At 44.3% G+C, this 15,847-nt stretch overlaps 1 protein-coding gene and 1 long non-coding RNA gene across 2 annotated transcripts; one reads left to right on the top strand and one right to left on the bottom strand.

The window, feature by feature from the left end:
• Nucleotides 1-4,358: 4,358 nt before the first annotated feature.
• On the top strand, nucleotides 4,359-8,326 carry LOC307030581 (E3 SUMO-protein ligase KIAA1586-like). The gene is made up of 2 exons (XM_079667082.1): nucleotides 4,359-4,890; nucleotides 5,953-8,326. Exon 2 carries the CDS (start codon nucleotides 6,102-6,104, stop codon nucleotides 7,719-7,721), a length of 1,620 nt encoding a protein of 539 aa, XP_079523208.1. The 5' UTR covers nucleotides 4,359-4,890; nucleotides 5,953-6,101; the 3' UTR covers nucleotides 7,722-8,326.
• A 1,388-nt stretch (nucleotides 8,327-9,714) lies between these two features.
• LOC307030560 lies at nucleotides 9,715-11,249 on the bottom strand. The gene is made up of 2 exons (XR_013805694.1): nucleotides 11,078-11,249; nucleotides 9,715-9,997 (listed from the first exon to the last, which is right to left on the bottom strand). It is a non-coding gene; the product is annotated as an uncharacterized lncRNA (long non-coding RNA).
• Nucleotides 11,250-15,847: the final 4,598 nt, after the last annotated feature.

The raw sequence follows: 15,847 nt of genomic DNA, 5'->3' as shown, positions 1-15,847 counted from the left end.
CAATAATAAGATAAAAACATATACACTCTCATATTAGTCTTGTAGTAATCGACCGCTCTTGGTCTGGAGACCACTTTTTAAAGGTCTAGGTCTTGTCTCGGTATCGACTGCATGTGTACTCGGTCTTGCCTCTGTCTCGGACCTATAGGACTCGAGATTTTATGTCAAGACTAGGGCTGTGGTTGGGGATGTGATATGATGTAAAATGCCCTGTTTCAAATGCAATCAATCACGTGACTTCACTGACTTACTTTTAAGCACTCACAAGACTCTGAATATGAATGTTTGTTAACATGGGACTGATCTATAACGGCTGCTACCTCCTCACCTCTCCCCATCCTAGTCACACACACTAAAACTGTCTTGAAGTGAAGATGTCGGGAAATTCAACTATAATTGAATTTGGCTACACAAACCAAAAAAATGCCACTGTCACACTGGCTCGCAGAGACGGCAGGGACTACGTCCAATTTCTCCAGACACTTGGAAATAAAGCACAAGGTGAGGTAAGTGTCAGTGCCTTCACACTGACCAAGCTAGCTATCGCTAGCTAGCTCACTTGAGCTCTGCTGTTCGAACTTTTCAGAAATCCCTTCCCCATCACAAATATAAATTAGCGAATATTATATAAATAAATAATATTTAGTCCCATAATGTTACATATACGTACCAAAAGTACGTGCTGTAAGTTCTCAGAGCTATCGTTAGTTACGGCCCGTCCACACAGCGGCTTTGGAAAAAGCTTGCCGGTGGGCGTGTCTGAAGCTCGACCAACAACCAATCACATGAATCTCCCGCCCCCTCCCGAAGAAGCTTCCAACGCCGCTGTGTGGACGGGCCGTTACTTTCAAACTAACGCAATTTAGCCACCTCTAAGGTGTACCAACTATGACTCACTAATCCAATAATGTAGCCTAATTTTATTTGGAGAAATTGAGCTAATGTGTTACATTTGTAAGATTGAGGGAACAAGGCATGTGGTGACAAATATTTCTAAGGTACCTACCTTACACAAAGACACACAATTGAGTCGCAGCGTTATACAGACCACATTCATACTATGTAACCCATGATCTTTGGAGACCTTTGAACAGAGGAACAGTAAGAAAACGGGCCTCTGCTGCTGCTGCACACACACACACACACACACACACACACACACACACACACACACACACACACACACACACACACACACACACACACACACACACTCACACTCACACTCACACTCACACTCACACACACAGTCGGTGGTGTGTGTAGAATGATGAGCGGTGCAGTTAACAGGGCAGGACTCCCTGCACTCAGCGCTCTAGGGGAGCACAGTGATTTACTGTTCCTGTTATAAACGCTGCAGCGCTCCTTAATGAGCCTCTGACATGCTGTATGTTTCTCCGTGTTTTCATTTGGCTCAGTGGCGCGGTCTGCTGATTGCTGCCCCCATTAAGAGGGCATTCCCTCTGACACTAGCGCACGCCTTCAGCCATACGCACTCAGGCAGAACAAGTAATCAACCAAGGCTAGGTAATATAGGAGGGAAGGCGGGGGGGCAGCACCTGCTGTGCCACTGGTTGAAAACAAACACAACCTCCCAGAGCCAAGAGGATATTTATGATACATAAAAAGCAGGCTGGGGAAGTAACGGATACATGTAAATGGATTATATAATCAGGACACAAAAGAAGGTTACTTTAATTCTTTATAAGAAACTGAAAAAATACGTAATCTGATTATTGATAAAAAATAAATAGTATTACCATGATTACCATGATACAGTACATTTTAAAACCAAGAAAGATATATTATGAAGAACATGCGCATAGATTACAACTTTTCCCAAATTGTACAACATCAAGTCAAACAAGTCTCTAGTGAAGCTTCGTCATCATGGTTTTTATAAATGGGATCATCACATTCGGTGTGTTCCAATCACAAAAGGCCAGAAACAGTAGCCAGCTTACAATGTGATTAATTGGCCTTTCACTTCTGTCTGTGAACTCTTACCCATGCAAAAACCCTGGAATAAAGTTGACCATCAGGTTGGTTTTATGCAGTGAAACAGCAGCAGAGACAACACATACAGAGAAATGTCTTGGTCTGGCAAGTGACATCAGTTAAAGGTCCCATGTCATGCTTTTCTGGTTATTACCCGTCCCCTTGTGCGTTATGAAGGTTGTTCTGCATGTAAACGGTCTGCAGAGTCACAAACCCTCAAAGTACACCCTGTAGCGAGTAAAACTCTAACACAGAAAATACCTGGGTGACGTGCCCATACCCAAATGGACCAATCCGTGGAGCTCCTCACACAGACACAGGGGGGGGGGGGGGGGGGGGGGGTGCTAGTGGAGCCTCACAGCGGCGAAACTGTGGAAGATTGGGGGTGCGGGTGCTAGTGGAGCCTCGCAGATGGGGGAGCTGCAGCCCGCCCCCCCCCTCCCTTCCCGCGTCCATTCGCGATGTCTCGCAGACCCCACGCAGCAAGCAGGAAATGAACCCAGTTCACACTGTCCGCCCCTCGCAGCGTCCCACCAACACGGCACCCAGACTAGGGTGACCAGACGTCCCCGTTTTCCGGGGACAGTCCCCGATTTTATTGGCCTGTCCCCGTTTTCCAGGGACAGTCCCCGATTTTATTGGCCTGTCCCCGGTTGAAACTGTCCCCGGAAAAATGTTTTTTAATATACGTTAAAATCACATAGCAAGGTGAAATAAAACGTTTCATATCATGAAACACTGGTTAAACAGAGTATACTTCTCATTCTTCTTCTTCTTCTTCTTCTTCTACTTTTGTCTTCCTGTTTCTCTTTATCTGCTCCGTAAACTCTCTCATTCTTAACTGCGCCGCTCGCTCTCTTTTCTTGATCGCCCTAACACACCCCTCACTGTCCTGCTTAATTATAGGAATTCTGCATTGTGCTACTTCACTGGGTTTTGGAAACTTGTACCCTACTTTGGAGCATCTTTGATCAAATTGATCTGTGCATGTCCATTTAATGTAGTAGGCTTGATAGTACTGTATCCAATATTTAAAATGTTTTTTATATATGAATCACTTCCATATAAAATGCCAGTTTTCAGGCCTTGGTTTGATCATAAAATAAAATAAATAGAATTCAGTCAGCAGATGTAGTTTTGCTTATCCTTACAGGTAGCGTGGAGAGTAAGAAGAGAAGAAAGACTTTAGGAAGATATGTGAAAGGATAGAAGTGTAATGTTAATTATATAATTATAGAGCCTGTCAATTTATACATTGACGAGAACAATGTGAATGTTAACCCAAGTGTATCTAATCATGTACTATCTATTTTTAAATATCAGAGAGGAAGAACAGAATGAGAAGGGAAAAACCAGAATAAAGATAAAGAAGCAAATAAATTGTACAATAGTGAGAAAGAGAAGGAAAGGAAGAAAGAAAGGACAAGTTAAGAAAAGAGGGAACGTTTGGAGGGGGAAGAAAAAGTTAACAGAGTACGAAGAGTATACAAGGATAGTGACAAAGAGCTGAAGAAAATGTGCAATGGCTCTTTCCAAGAAACAAAAATGTCACTTAAATGGCAATATGATGAAAGAATTTTCCTTCATATGCCCAGGTGGTCAAGATGATACAACGGTTACTGTACCATTTGTAATTCAAAATGTTCAGTTGCCAGTGGAGGAAGAACAGCAGTAACAGAACATCAACAGACAAAAAAGCATAAAGCCTCTCTCATTGCCCGTGCTGGTTTGCCCTCTGTCACCACATTCTTCAAGAAGGTAGACCCTTCCCAGGAAGAATACGATCTAGCTGTGCAGGAAGGTGTCTTTTGCATACCACACTTTGCGACACAATCATAGTTTCAGATCTATGGATTGCACAGCACAACTGACAAGGAAGCTTTATGAATCTAAATGTAGATGTGCTAGGACCAGTGTTGGGCAAGTTACTTCCTAAATGTAATATATTACATATGACTTATTACTCTCTTTTGAAAGTAATAAGTTACATTACAATATTACTGTCTCTGAAATGTAATGAGTTACACTACTTGAGTTACTTTTTAGTTAATTTCACCAAAAATAACCGCAAAAGAATAGCTAGGTATTTTAAATGCTAAAATGTAGTTTAGTGCAGCTCATTATGCATCCAGTGAAGGGCAATGTGGTATAGCATAACAACTGTGTAGGCCCTTAAGCAGTGTTGAAAGTGTGCCGGTCCTACCCGGTCCTTAGTACCGGTAAGAGATTTTCAGGCGGTCCGGAGGACCAGGAAGAATTGATAGCTCCACCCGTGGAATTTATACTACGAAGGGCAGATATTTTGGTTTGGATTACTGGTCTGGGGGAAACTCGCGAGTGTGTGTGTGTGTGTGTGTGTGTGTGTGTATACGTGTGTGTGTTTGTGTATTTTTGCGTTTGTGCGTATTGTGTTTGTGTCCCGGGGAAAACACTAACGAGAAACACCGGCTGCTGTTATGCCTGCTGTGACCTCAAGTTACTCCGTTCTCCGCTTGTAATTATGCCATTACAAGCTTCTAAGTTGTATTTATCATCTGAATTTGCCGAAACAAGTTTCATATTCTGAAAGCCAAGACTATTTAAAATCAAATAAAACACCCGAACCCCGAAAAACTATTTTTTTACGCAAATCCACGTTTATTTTGAAATGAGCCGTTGCGACTTCCGACTGATTTCGATAGAGCGGGTCACATATTAGCTTTTTCCCACTTGATCAGAACAGCGGGAGGAGAAAAGAATGGAGTGACTGAATGACAGCTAGAAAATTAGGCTACATGGTAATTAAAGCAAAAATGCAAACGACGACTCTTCAGATGTTTAAGAGAAAGGAGAGAGATGAAGAAACTCAGAATGTGCTTAAAATTTGAAAAACAACGCCCACAGATGACACAGGTGATGATGCTTATTTAGCCCAGAGAATGGACATAAACATGGCCATGATGAATATAATAAGTTAGCTAACTAGCAAACTGTATATCTCTATATGGGGTGCCCAACCAGTCGATCCCCAGTCGATCTCGAGATGTCTAAAAGTAGAACAACAATATTCTGTTTTATCGTTAATGTCCTACAACAGGGGTGGCCAAACTTTTTGGCTCAGGGGCCACAATAATGTATCAATGTGACAGCCGGGCCGGGGGGCATTGTTTGGTTCCGTCTTGATTCATGTCGGGCTGAGGGTTGTTTTAATCTCATTCTCCCGCGCGCGGGGTGACGTCCACGCGCAGCTGCGACGACCATGGAGGAAGGGACTTTTCGCGGCGCGCGCGGCGTGTGGACAGTGGGGGATAACATAAATAAAAATTGGATCGTTGTATTTTAGACTTTAAGGCTTTTTAAGATCAGCGCGGGAACCCTGGCTCATTTATACCAATATTGGACGGGCCACATTAAACACATCAACGGGGCGCATGTGGCCCGCGGGCCGTAGTTTGGCCACCTCCAGGCCCGGTTCTACGGGGGTGCATAAGGGTCCCAGTTGAATGTTAAGCACCCTCACTTGAAAAAGAGAAGGGAGTGAAAAATGTTACATATACAATAACAATAATAATAATAATAATAGTAGTAGTAGTAATATGAAGAAGAAGAAGAAGAAGAATATAGTTGAAAATAAAATAAACTGTAATTGTGTTCAAATATTGTGGTCAAATAAATATAGTTAATAACCCCCCCCCCCCGTAAACGATCGCCGCCGTCTTGGTTCAAAAAAGGTTGGGCACCCCTGCTCTATATAGTCAATGGCTATCTTACTCAGAACACAACATGTACACAGCATATTATTTTAACATTAAATATTTTGCTTTGATATCTTCTATTTTAATCTGCAAATTGTGGCATACATTTTATTTTAATTTATGTAACCAATATTCTGAAAATTCAAAGAAAGACAGAGACTTGTACATTTTTGACTGTCTGCTGAATTTAGTTATACATCTTTATTCTAATTTATAACAGTTGAGGCCCAGAGGGAGGAAGAGGAGACTCAGCCAGAATAAGTGGCAGCAGGTCCCTCAGAAGCCACCACAGGTGATGCTAGCCCGACTGCATACCCTTCTATATGGAAAGAAGAACAACATGAACAGTTCAAACAGAAAAATGAATGGATGTATGCTCACAATGGAAGGCTAGGCTGTACCCCATGCCATGATGTGAAGGATCTGGGTGTCATGGCCTCCCGTGGTGTTAATATTGCTATTCAGTGGGCTGATGGAAAGATAATCCCAGCTGGTCCATCAAGGGATGTCCAGCTTTCATCACTGCGCAAAAAAATCTGTGAACACAAGAACTCTGCAGCACATAATGAAGCAGTCAAGATTATTCAGACAGCAAATAAAGATATTCTTCTGAACATGAACGCGAGTAGTCAGGAGTCTGTGTTTGAGTCTACTGCCAAGATATTCATGACAACCTATTATGTGGCCAAGAACAACAAGCCTTTCACAGACTTTGAGATTCTGATTGACCTGCAGCATGCAAATTCTGCTGATTTGGGGCGTGTTTTGCATAGCAAAACTGTCTGTGTTGACATAATTGAGCATGTGTCATCACAGATGAAAAAGGAACTTCTAAAAAAGATAATAGAGACCAAGAGCAAAATCACAGTATTGGCTGATGAGTCAACCAGTGTTGGGCACAAATCAACACTAATTGTGTTCCTGAAGGCTAGTGTTGATGGAGACATGGAGCCCATTGCCTTTCCGTTGGACCCGGTTGAGCTGGATAGTATGTCTGCTGCTCATATCAAGGAACAGATTATGGGTTGCTTGCTTAAAAATGGCTTCACTGTTGAGTTGCTGAGAGAAATCCTCATTGGATTTTGCAGTGATGGGGCCAGTGTCATGCTGGGAGTGAAGTCAGGTGTTGGGAAGTTGCTCCAGGATGACTTCCCAGGGATCATACTATGGCACTGCCTTAATCACAGACTGGAGCTTGCTCTTGACCAGGCACTGGATGTGACAGGGGGAACAAAGGACTTCCAGGCATTCATGGACAGCCTATATTCATTATATAGCCAGTCACCAAAAAACATGCGGCAGCTGAGTGAATTTGCTCACAACCTGGACATCGCCCTCAGGAGGATTGGAAAAGTGTTCAGTGTTCGCTGGGTAGCTTCTTCATGGAGGGCAGTCTCTGCAGTTTGGCAGTCTTATCCAGCCTTGGCACAACATTTCCGTGAGGCATCAGAGGATGATACAAGGGACAGCAGAGAGAGGGCCAAATTCAAAGGTCTGCTTTCTAAGTTGTGCTGCATCAACTTCCTGAAAAGTCTTGCACTGATGGCAGATGTTCTGACTGAACTTAAGAACTTGTCAGAAATTCTTCAGAACAGGAAGACCACACTCCCAAAGGCCCATGACATCATGACGACGTATGTCAAACGCATAGAAAGTTTCAATCGCTACCCAGGACAACATGCAGTTGATGCCAGTCAGGCAGAGGAAGTGATGAAATTCAAGGGAGAGGATTTAAGAGTTGGCAGGTCTCCCATCATTGACTCTGCTCAGTTGTTCCAAGCAGTGGCAGACAATATGAAAGAAAGACTCTTCACAACCACAGCAAACAGAGCACAGGCCAGTGTTGCAGCCAACCGAAAAGAGGCTTATAACAGCCTTATCAATCAAATGGCAGTCCTCAACCCTGACAACTGGGACCATGACAATCCTCGATTTGGAGATAATGAGGTGCAGGCTTTGTGTGATGTCCTAGATGTGAACCAAGAATAGGCCCATCTTGGATTCACAGAATACAAGGCCAGTGGAGGAAGAAACATTCCCAACAAAATGAAGAAGTTGCTCATGGCAGTGGCACTGTCTCCAAGCAATGCTGACTGTGAACGGGGGTTCAGCACAATTAATAACATCATAACTGAGTATAGGAGCAAACTTACAACAAAAAATGCAGCAAATCTCCTCTTCATCAGCTCTGTGGGACCACCATGCAGACAGTGGGATCCACTGCCTTATGTGAAGACCTGGCTGGGCAAAGGAAGAAGAGCAGCCCACTCAACAAGCTGCATGGCTCGCCGGTACACAGAAGAGGAGAGCTACTTCAGCCCTCTGTAGAAAATGTGGAAAAGTGTGTAGTTTACCTCCCTCAACATGCCTTGCTAATGGTCTGTTAAGTTTTGACACAAGTTGTATGCACAATTGCAAATAAATAATTGACTGTACATATTGTCAAGTGTTTCTAATTTCTACCCCATAAAGACATTACAAATTTGAAGTTTGTGTTCAGTGATGCATGAAGCTGGGGGCGGGAGGAGAACAATATGAACCAATGAAGGTCGGGGTAGCATTATAGTACCTGCAAGAAATTCAAACCACTTTCACCCCTGCCCTTAAGGCTACTAACAACTTGTATTACAGGGCTTAGTTGAATACTCGATTCTGATTGTAAATTCTTAACATGTGACACGTTGTTAATACAGCAGTACAGACCGCTGTCAAGGACTATAATGAAGGTTAACATATTGTAAATCAAGGCAAATATTATTTAAACCATGCTCATGGTTTGAAATGGCAAACATTGAAAGGCAAAAGTATTATTAAAACCATGTAGCCTACTACATCATCACCTTGGTCCCATCATATGCTGGGAAGAGAATATTTACTGTGCTTGAAAACTGGTATCACATCATCATGTGAGGTTGACTTTGTGACCTGGAGAACATTTCAGCTGCAACATCAGCTCGTTGATAATAAGCTTGGGATATGAGATATTTTTGTAGACATTCGTGGTGAAGGCATCTGTGCTATTGTATGCATTATTTTTGACCCAACATTTCTACAGGCATGTCAGAATATGGTACTATTTTCACATGAATATTCTAGCCGTTGTCTACTTGTATACCACAAGCTGCAAAATGACCGACTTACCCCACTGTACAGGCGGGTAGTTGTTTAGATATACCTTGCACCTGCAGGCCACAGAGGGGCGGCGTAGTTTCGGGCGACAAAGACTGCTGCTCCGGGGCTGGCGAGTCAGGCAGGAGTAAGCTATTGTCCACAACGGAGGGTAACGTGATGTCCGCATCTGACCTGTTGCTACTGTCTGCAGTAGATGCAGTGTTGCTGGCGTTTAGTGACGGTTGCTTTAACCATTTTCGTATAAATGATTATCCACAGATCAGATGTGTGTCACTGCTGTGGAAGCACTTTGGAAATGATGCACGCACAGCGGAGCAGGTCACGCGCACCTGACACAATTTGTTGTTTGTATTTTTTGCTACGTTCTCTTTTTTGAATGGTTCCATAACATTCAACTTCCCCGAAGATCTCGACGCGAAGCCTGAAGGGTAAACACCAGGTTTACTAATCTACCCGCACAATTTGTCCGGTGTCGGAATGTCTCGCTATGTTAGTACATTCTTAAAAAACAAAACGCCATTTAATTTCGGGTTAAAATGTGTTGTAACTGCGTTACTGAGCATTGTAACGGGTAATATATTACCCACATTTCATTAGTAATGCGTTACATTACTTCGTTACAGCAAAAAGTAATATATTACTGTAACTCCGTTACTTTTGTAACGCGTTACACCCAACACTGGCTAGGACAAAATGTGATGCCATAGTGAGTAACGTGTTAGAACCATGGGCAACTACCTTGGTAACACAGGGCCGACCAGGTGGAATTTGTGTCTCTGTCCATTGATGCATCCAATCATGGACATGTAAAGCTGCTGCCAATATTAGTTCAATCAGGAGAGACGTGATGTATGAAATACATGTTTATTATCGGGTCACATTATATAAATGAAACATAATGATGACAGATTATAACAGTGAATAAAATGGTGTTTGGCGATTAGGCCCAGGTTTTGCAGGATATCATTCGGGAAGGGAAAGAACCGTTTCCGATGAACCCCCCGGGTCTAGACACTGGTGGTGGTGATAAGTGGTTAGGTCCGGTTGAAAGGGAGAAGGTTAAGCTTGGCCCTGAGTTGGAAGCAGGAGGCGAAGGGGTGGAGGAGGGTTGCGCGTTGACACCTGGAAGATAGCTGATGGAAAAGGGGAAAGCATATATAGAGGGATTAACAGGTGCGATAATTAGGCTTGTGGATGGAGGGAAGTGATAGGTTAGCTCAGGGGTCTGCAACCTTTTTGACCAAAAGAGCCATTTTGCTCCTTTTTCCAAAACATGTTTTTGTCTGGATCCGCAAAACATATTTCATAGCTTGATAGCTAATAAAGTTGTATTTATTGTTATATCAGACAAAAACTAAAAAATGTTTGCATTTATTAGGCTATTTATTACATTATATAAAACTGTTAACCTCTAATAAGAAACAAAGAACTCCTATAAGGAGAATTAGAAATAATACACAGGCCTACTTTCAAATAAATTAAACACAGCACTTGAGGAGTCATCTGCATATTTGAAGGGAATTTTTTTTTTATTAAAATGGGCCCACTTTGAAATAAATAAAACATATAGCTGCACCCTAAAAAGAGTTAAAGGTAGGGTCAGAGGCGCGGGAAGGTATTTTGAGTGGGGGTGCTGATGTGCTGGACTCCAGTGAACACTATTACGGGCACTATAGAGCACGCACAAAAAAACTCCCCACACGCAAACACACAGTACACCCGCGACTGTTACAATGAAGGCTCGATAATCAGCTCACGGCATATAGGCAGCAGGGGTAAAGTGCTCTTTTTTACGAGTGGGGAGCGGACCTCACCTCCTCTAGGGGGGTCCGGGGGGATGCTCCCCCGGGAAGATTTTTTTTAAATATTGAAGTTAAAAGCATCAATCTGGGGCACTTTGAGAGCAACATTAAGAGATCTATGGATACATCTCTCAACAACAAGAAGCACAACTGTAATCAGATGTTCTTTTTCTTTATGGATATTTTTACAAATCACTCCCCTTTCAAACTGTATTCTTGTTTTACTGCCATATAGTATTTCATAACTGTTTTTCCTTTATTCTCTTATTTTTTTTATAACTATAATGATCATATGAAGGTGTGCCGCGGAAATAATCTTTTGAATAATTTTTGACCAAACCGTTTGAGACCCACTGAGATAACTTAGACTAAAGTTAACTATCTAAACACTCAGAGAGTCCTTTAGCTCACCTGAGCCTCTCAGTCTGAGAAGAGAGCTCTCCTCCAGCTTGTTGTGGAACAAACAGCTCCGGATGTCCGTTAGTGCAGCTAGCTAACCAGATGCTAACAACACGGTCCCTGCTGCTGGCACCGGTCCCTCTCTCTCTCCCCCTCTCTCACACACACTAAATGCGCTATTTCCGCAGACACAGAGCCGCGAGCTTGAATGACACAAGCACACTTTTATTTCCATGCAACTCTCTGATTGGTCTGGTGTCTTGCCTCTGTTGCATTCACTGAATACGGGAAATTACAGTCCTGCCATCCTATCTAGTGTCTTGATGAGGTTCACGTAAAGCACGGTTAATGTATTATATTATTGAGGTAGAATTGTCCGGGGCTACAGAAAAAACATTCGGGGCAGGCCAAAATATTATTTTACCAACAATGTGGAATTTATTGGCTACATATTACACAGATTATTCACAGCGGGAGCAGCAATAACCGTCAAATAATAATTCAGACAGGGGAGCTCCGCACCCCCTGCCTGCCGCTAGGGGGTGCTGCAGCGCCCTCAGCACCCCCCTTCCTGCGCCCATGGGTAGGGTAGGTAAGAATGGAGAAACCAGCTCGAGTGCGCTAGAATTTGAAAATACACAACCGGAACAAATATGCCTCTTCCTTCAGACTTTCTCACAGAGTCCCTCCTCCAACACACACGAACGCGCACATGACCAATGAGGGCACGAGATAAGTTTGTGCACAGATGGAAGGCTGACAGGCAGGTAGGCCAATCATTTTAGCCAGCCGGGCTAAAATGATTGGTCGTGCTTTTTACAGCGCTACGGCTTCCACAGATTCATTTGTTTATGTATTTATTGTCAAAGCATTTAATATATTCATTGCTATCGGGACGTTAAGAGCATTCCATGGAATATAACAAAAACTGTTTTCTGAAATAAATGACATACCCCATTGAATTATGACTGAAGATCGTCAGCTGTCTTCCTCTCCCGTGTTGTTCCTCGACACCTAAAGGCTGCAGCACCTTTGACAACTTCTCTCCACATATCAAACATACCGGTAAACCAGCATCGTTTGCTGTGAAAGCATATAACTCTGTCCGCACAGAGTTAAATCCTGTGTTCCTCCGGTACTTTTCTTTGATTTATCCATAGTTCGCTCATCGAGCCGGGGGTCAGGTTATTCGCCTCCAAGAAAAGGCGCTCGCGCGGGACCGTAGCAGGATGTGACGCATATTTTAGTTGACCTAATTAAAACGGTTTTGTTTTTTATTTATGTGTCACAGTATCACCTCAAAATACAAGATACGAAACATTTTCAACCATGCAACAAAATATAAATAGTCCTACAAATACTTTTATTTTATTTCCTTCTTATTTTTGTCTAAACTCAAGGGAGCCAGAGCACAGGGCTTAAAGGGCCGCATGCGGCCCGTGGGCCGCGGGTTGCCGACCCCTGGGTTAGCTTGAGGAGTGGCGCTCCCTATCAATTAGTGAAGGGAGCGAGTATTGCCATGACGTGCAATACGAAGTGATAGGTCTTCCTGCCTGAACTTGCGCTGAGCTTCATTTCAATCAGGAGAGACGTGATGTATGGAATACATGTTTATTATCGGGTCACATTATATAAATGAAACATAATGATGACAGATTATAACAGTGAATAAAATGGTGTTTGGCGATTAGGCCCAGGTTTTGTAGGATATCATTCGGGAAGGGAAAGAACCGTTTCCGATGAACCCCCAAAAGAAGTGAAAGTATGGAGTACTGAACGTGATGAAATCTTACCTTGTGGTATGCAGTGGAAATCTATGGATGAAATGAGAGGTTAGTGCATGTGGGGATTTTAGACATACTAATGCCTCCTAGGCATCCTTCCTGGACGTACAGGGCATCCCGGACGTACAGGGCATCCTGGACGTACAGGGCGTCCTGGAAATACAGGGCTTCCCGGACATACGGGGCAACCTGACTCAGCAGGGACACATTTAATACGGACCCGAAGGTTACAACCTGGACGTACAGGGTTAGACATGTCAAGATAAGTATGAGCCGCAGGGCGAATATACGTGCTGACATGCTAAAGAACCACCACCAGTTATATGCATACGTACCAATTTAAGGTTGGAGAGACCTTTGGATAGCCAGCATGGCACTGAGGTCCGGACAAATGTAGGATGAGAAAGCGGAGGAGGACCACCGTCCGAGTTGTTGCAGGGATGCGGATGAGACGCCTTGATTAGCAGCGGAAGTAGCTGCACCTATTATAAATGAATGCCCCGTGTATAGGTGGGACAACCCCAAGTTCTCATTTCATGAGAACTTGCTTTAAATAGTGGTTGAACTGTCGTTGAGTTAAGGGAAAATTCCCTGAGATAAGAAAAAATGAAGAGAGGGGATTAGAGGTAGGTCTAAGCTGTAGGAATTTGATCATGGATTTATAAGGGCAGAACTGGGAGTCGTTGCGGGCGGCGATGACGGAGCAGGCGCCGCCGCATTTGGAGTGCTTAAGATGTAAGCTAAAATGAATGGCGTGAAAGGATATGTCAGACAAGCAGACGTCTCGATTGGAATCGAACGTTAGAGAAGCTGTGGTAAATTCACCTGGTCTGAGGAAAGCATAAAAAGCTAGGAGAAATAAAGCATCAAGTAGTGCATCGATATAAGGGGAGAATAACCCACTTCTAAGTTTGGAGAGCATAAGGCGTAAAGTGGAGAGTGTAATAGGACGTCTCCGGTCTAAGGCAGGGGGAAATGTTTTAATAAGACCTTTGAGAATGAGTTTGACTGACTGGTTTGTGAACAGGCTGGGAAAGCCGGGATCGAAACAGCGAATGTTAAACTGCACTCCTGCTAAGAGGCCCTGGATGTATTGGGGTTTGAGGTGGCGATCAGTGGCGCAGTAGCACATGAAGGCGCACACGGTGGAGATGAGAACAGGTTTAAGTGTAATGCCTACGGAAAAGCAAAATAAAGCGAACGTTCTCCAAGCAAAATCATATGTTTTAAGGGTGGAAGCGGCTAAGCCCTTCCTCATGAAAAACCTGGCGGATTCGAGGTGCCTTGCTAGGGGGCTTCTATTTAGAAGAGAGAGAGAAGATTCAGGGGAGGAATCCTGACGGGTTGAGCGCTGGCTTCTGGACAGAGGTTCCTGAATTTCTGGAAGTGGAAACGAGAGAGGGAATCAGCCACTGAGTTGAGGTGGCCGGGAACGTGACGAGCGGAGATGAGAAAGTTGTGGGTGATGGAAGACCACGTGATGCTTCTCATGAACGGCATGATGTCACGGCACGGGGAGCGCGCTTTATTAATAATTCCGACCACTGATTGGTTCCCACAGAGTACTGAGATCCGCTGCTGGGGCCAGAGGTGACCCCACACGTGGCAGGCAACAGCGATCGGAAAGATCTCGTGCAGAGCGGAGGAAGAGGCATGGCTGGGGAATGCCGGAGGCCATGAGCCTGCGAACCACTCTCCCTGAAAGAAACCCCCAAAACCCACGGATGGGGCAGCGTCCGTGAAGAATCTCATGGAGTCGGAGGAGTACACGAGGTCGTCGTAGAAGAAGGTGATGCCATTCCAGTGTGCGAGCAGGAGGGACCAGAACCGCAGGTCAGAGCGGCAGCCTTCATCTAAGAAGACGTGGTCATGGAGGTTTTCTACAGCCGACGCTGTATCCAGGAGCCGGGAAATAAAAGAGCACCCCTGAGGGATAATACGCATGGCGAAGTTGAGGTGCCCCAGCAGGGAGAGCAGCTGCTGCTTGGTGATAACTTGTTGCTCACAGAAGGACTTTGTAATGTCGCGAATGCGCTGCAGTTTGTCCGTGGGGAGAGACGCTTCCATGTCTACGGAGTCTAGTGTGATGCCCAAAAACTCCAGGTGTGTGGTGGGACCTAGCGTTTTCTCTCCTTAGAGGGGAACACCTAACTCCTGAAAGCATAGTTTGAGTTTTGCGAGAAAGGCGCCTGAGTTGTCCCGAGGGGGATCTATGAGGAGGAAATCATCCAATAGATGCAGGACGGAGGGGATTCTGACGATGTTCAGGAGGATCCAGCAGAGGGCTTCGGTAAAAGAATTAAAGATGCAAGGGCTACTTCTGCACCCGAAGGTTAAACGGACAGCGAAGTAGAATTTGGATTCCCATCTGATATCGAACATATGCCACTGAGATGGGTGAATGGGAATTATTTTGAACGCGTCAGTAATGTCTGCTTTGGAGAGGAACGCTCCTTGCCCTGCAAATTTGATGAGCTTGATGGCATTATCAACTGAAGTGTAATGAAGAGAAAAATACTCTGTGGGAATAAGGCTACTGATGCAGCAAAACGGGCCAGCGCGAGGAGCGGACAGATCGAAGATGAGCCTTTTCTTCTCAGAGTATTTGTGTGTAGCGACCCCTATTGGGCTTGTCCGGAACACTGGAAACGAAGAGGAATGGAAAGGACCGATTAAATATCCTTTGTTGAGCTCTTTTTGAATGAGCTGAGAGACTATGGTGGGTTCTTTGGTGGCTGACTGCAGGTTTTTTGCCACTAAAGTCACTGAGGGGGGGGAAAGGACCCCTACCCTGAACTCTTGAGAGAGCCCTGACAAAAGATAATCAACGAACACGGGATTTGGGTGAATCGAAAGCGCAGCTGCTAAATGTGTGTTGTTAATGGAAGTTGAGGGGTGATGTTTTAAGAGGTTTTTCCACCACGTTGATGACGTTTCCTGGCGCGGGAAGGGGGGCCAGCGCCTTGGGCAAACTGACCTCGGGTGAGCATCCCTGCAG

The sequence above is a fragment of the Notothenia rossii genome, assembly GCF_949606895.1.
Source record: "Notothenia rossii genome assembly, chromosome: 2".
NCBI lineage: Eukaryota > Metazoa > Chordata > Actinopteri > Perciformes > Nototheniidae > Notothenia > Notothenia rossii.
The sequence above is the reverse complement of the archived record's forward strand: the minus strand, read 5'-3'. Positions and strand labels throughout refer to the sequence as shown.

Coding starts and splice junctions, on each gene's coding strand:
- LOC307030581 (XM_079667082.1), top strand. CDS start 6,102: ATGTATGCTCACAATGGAAGGCTAGGCTGTACCCCATGCCATGATGTG.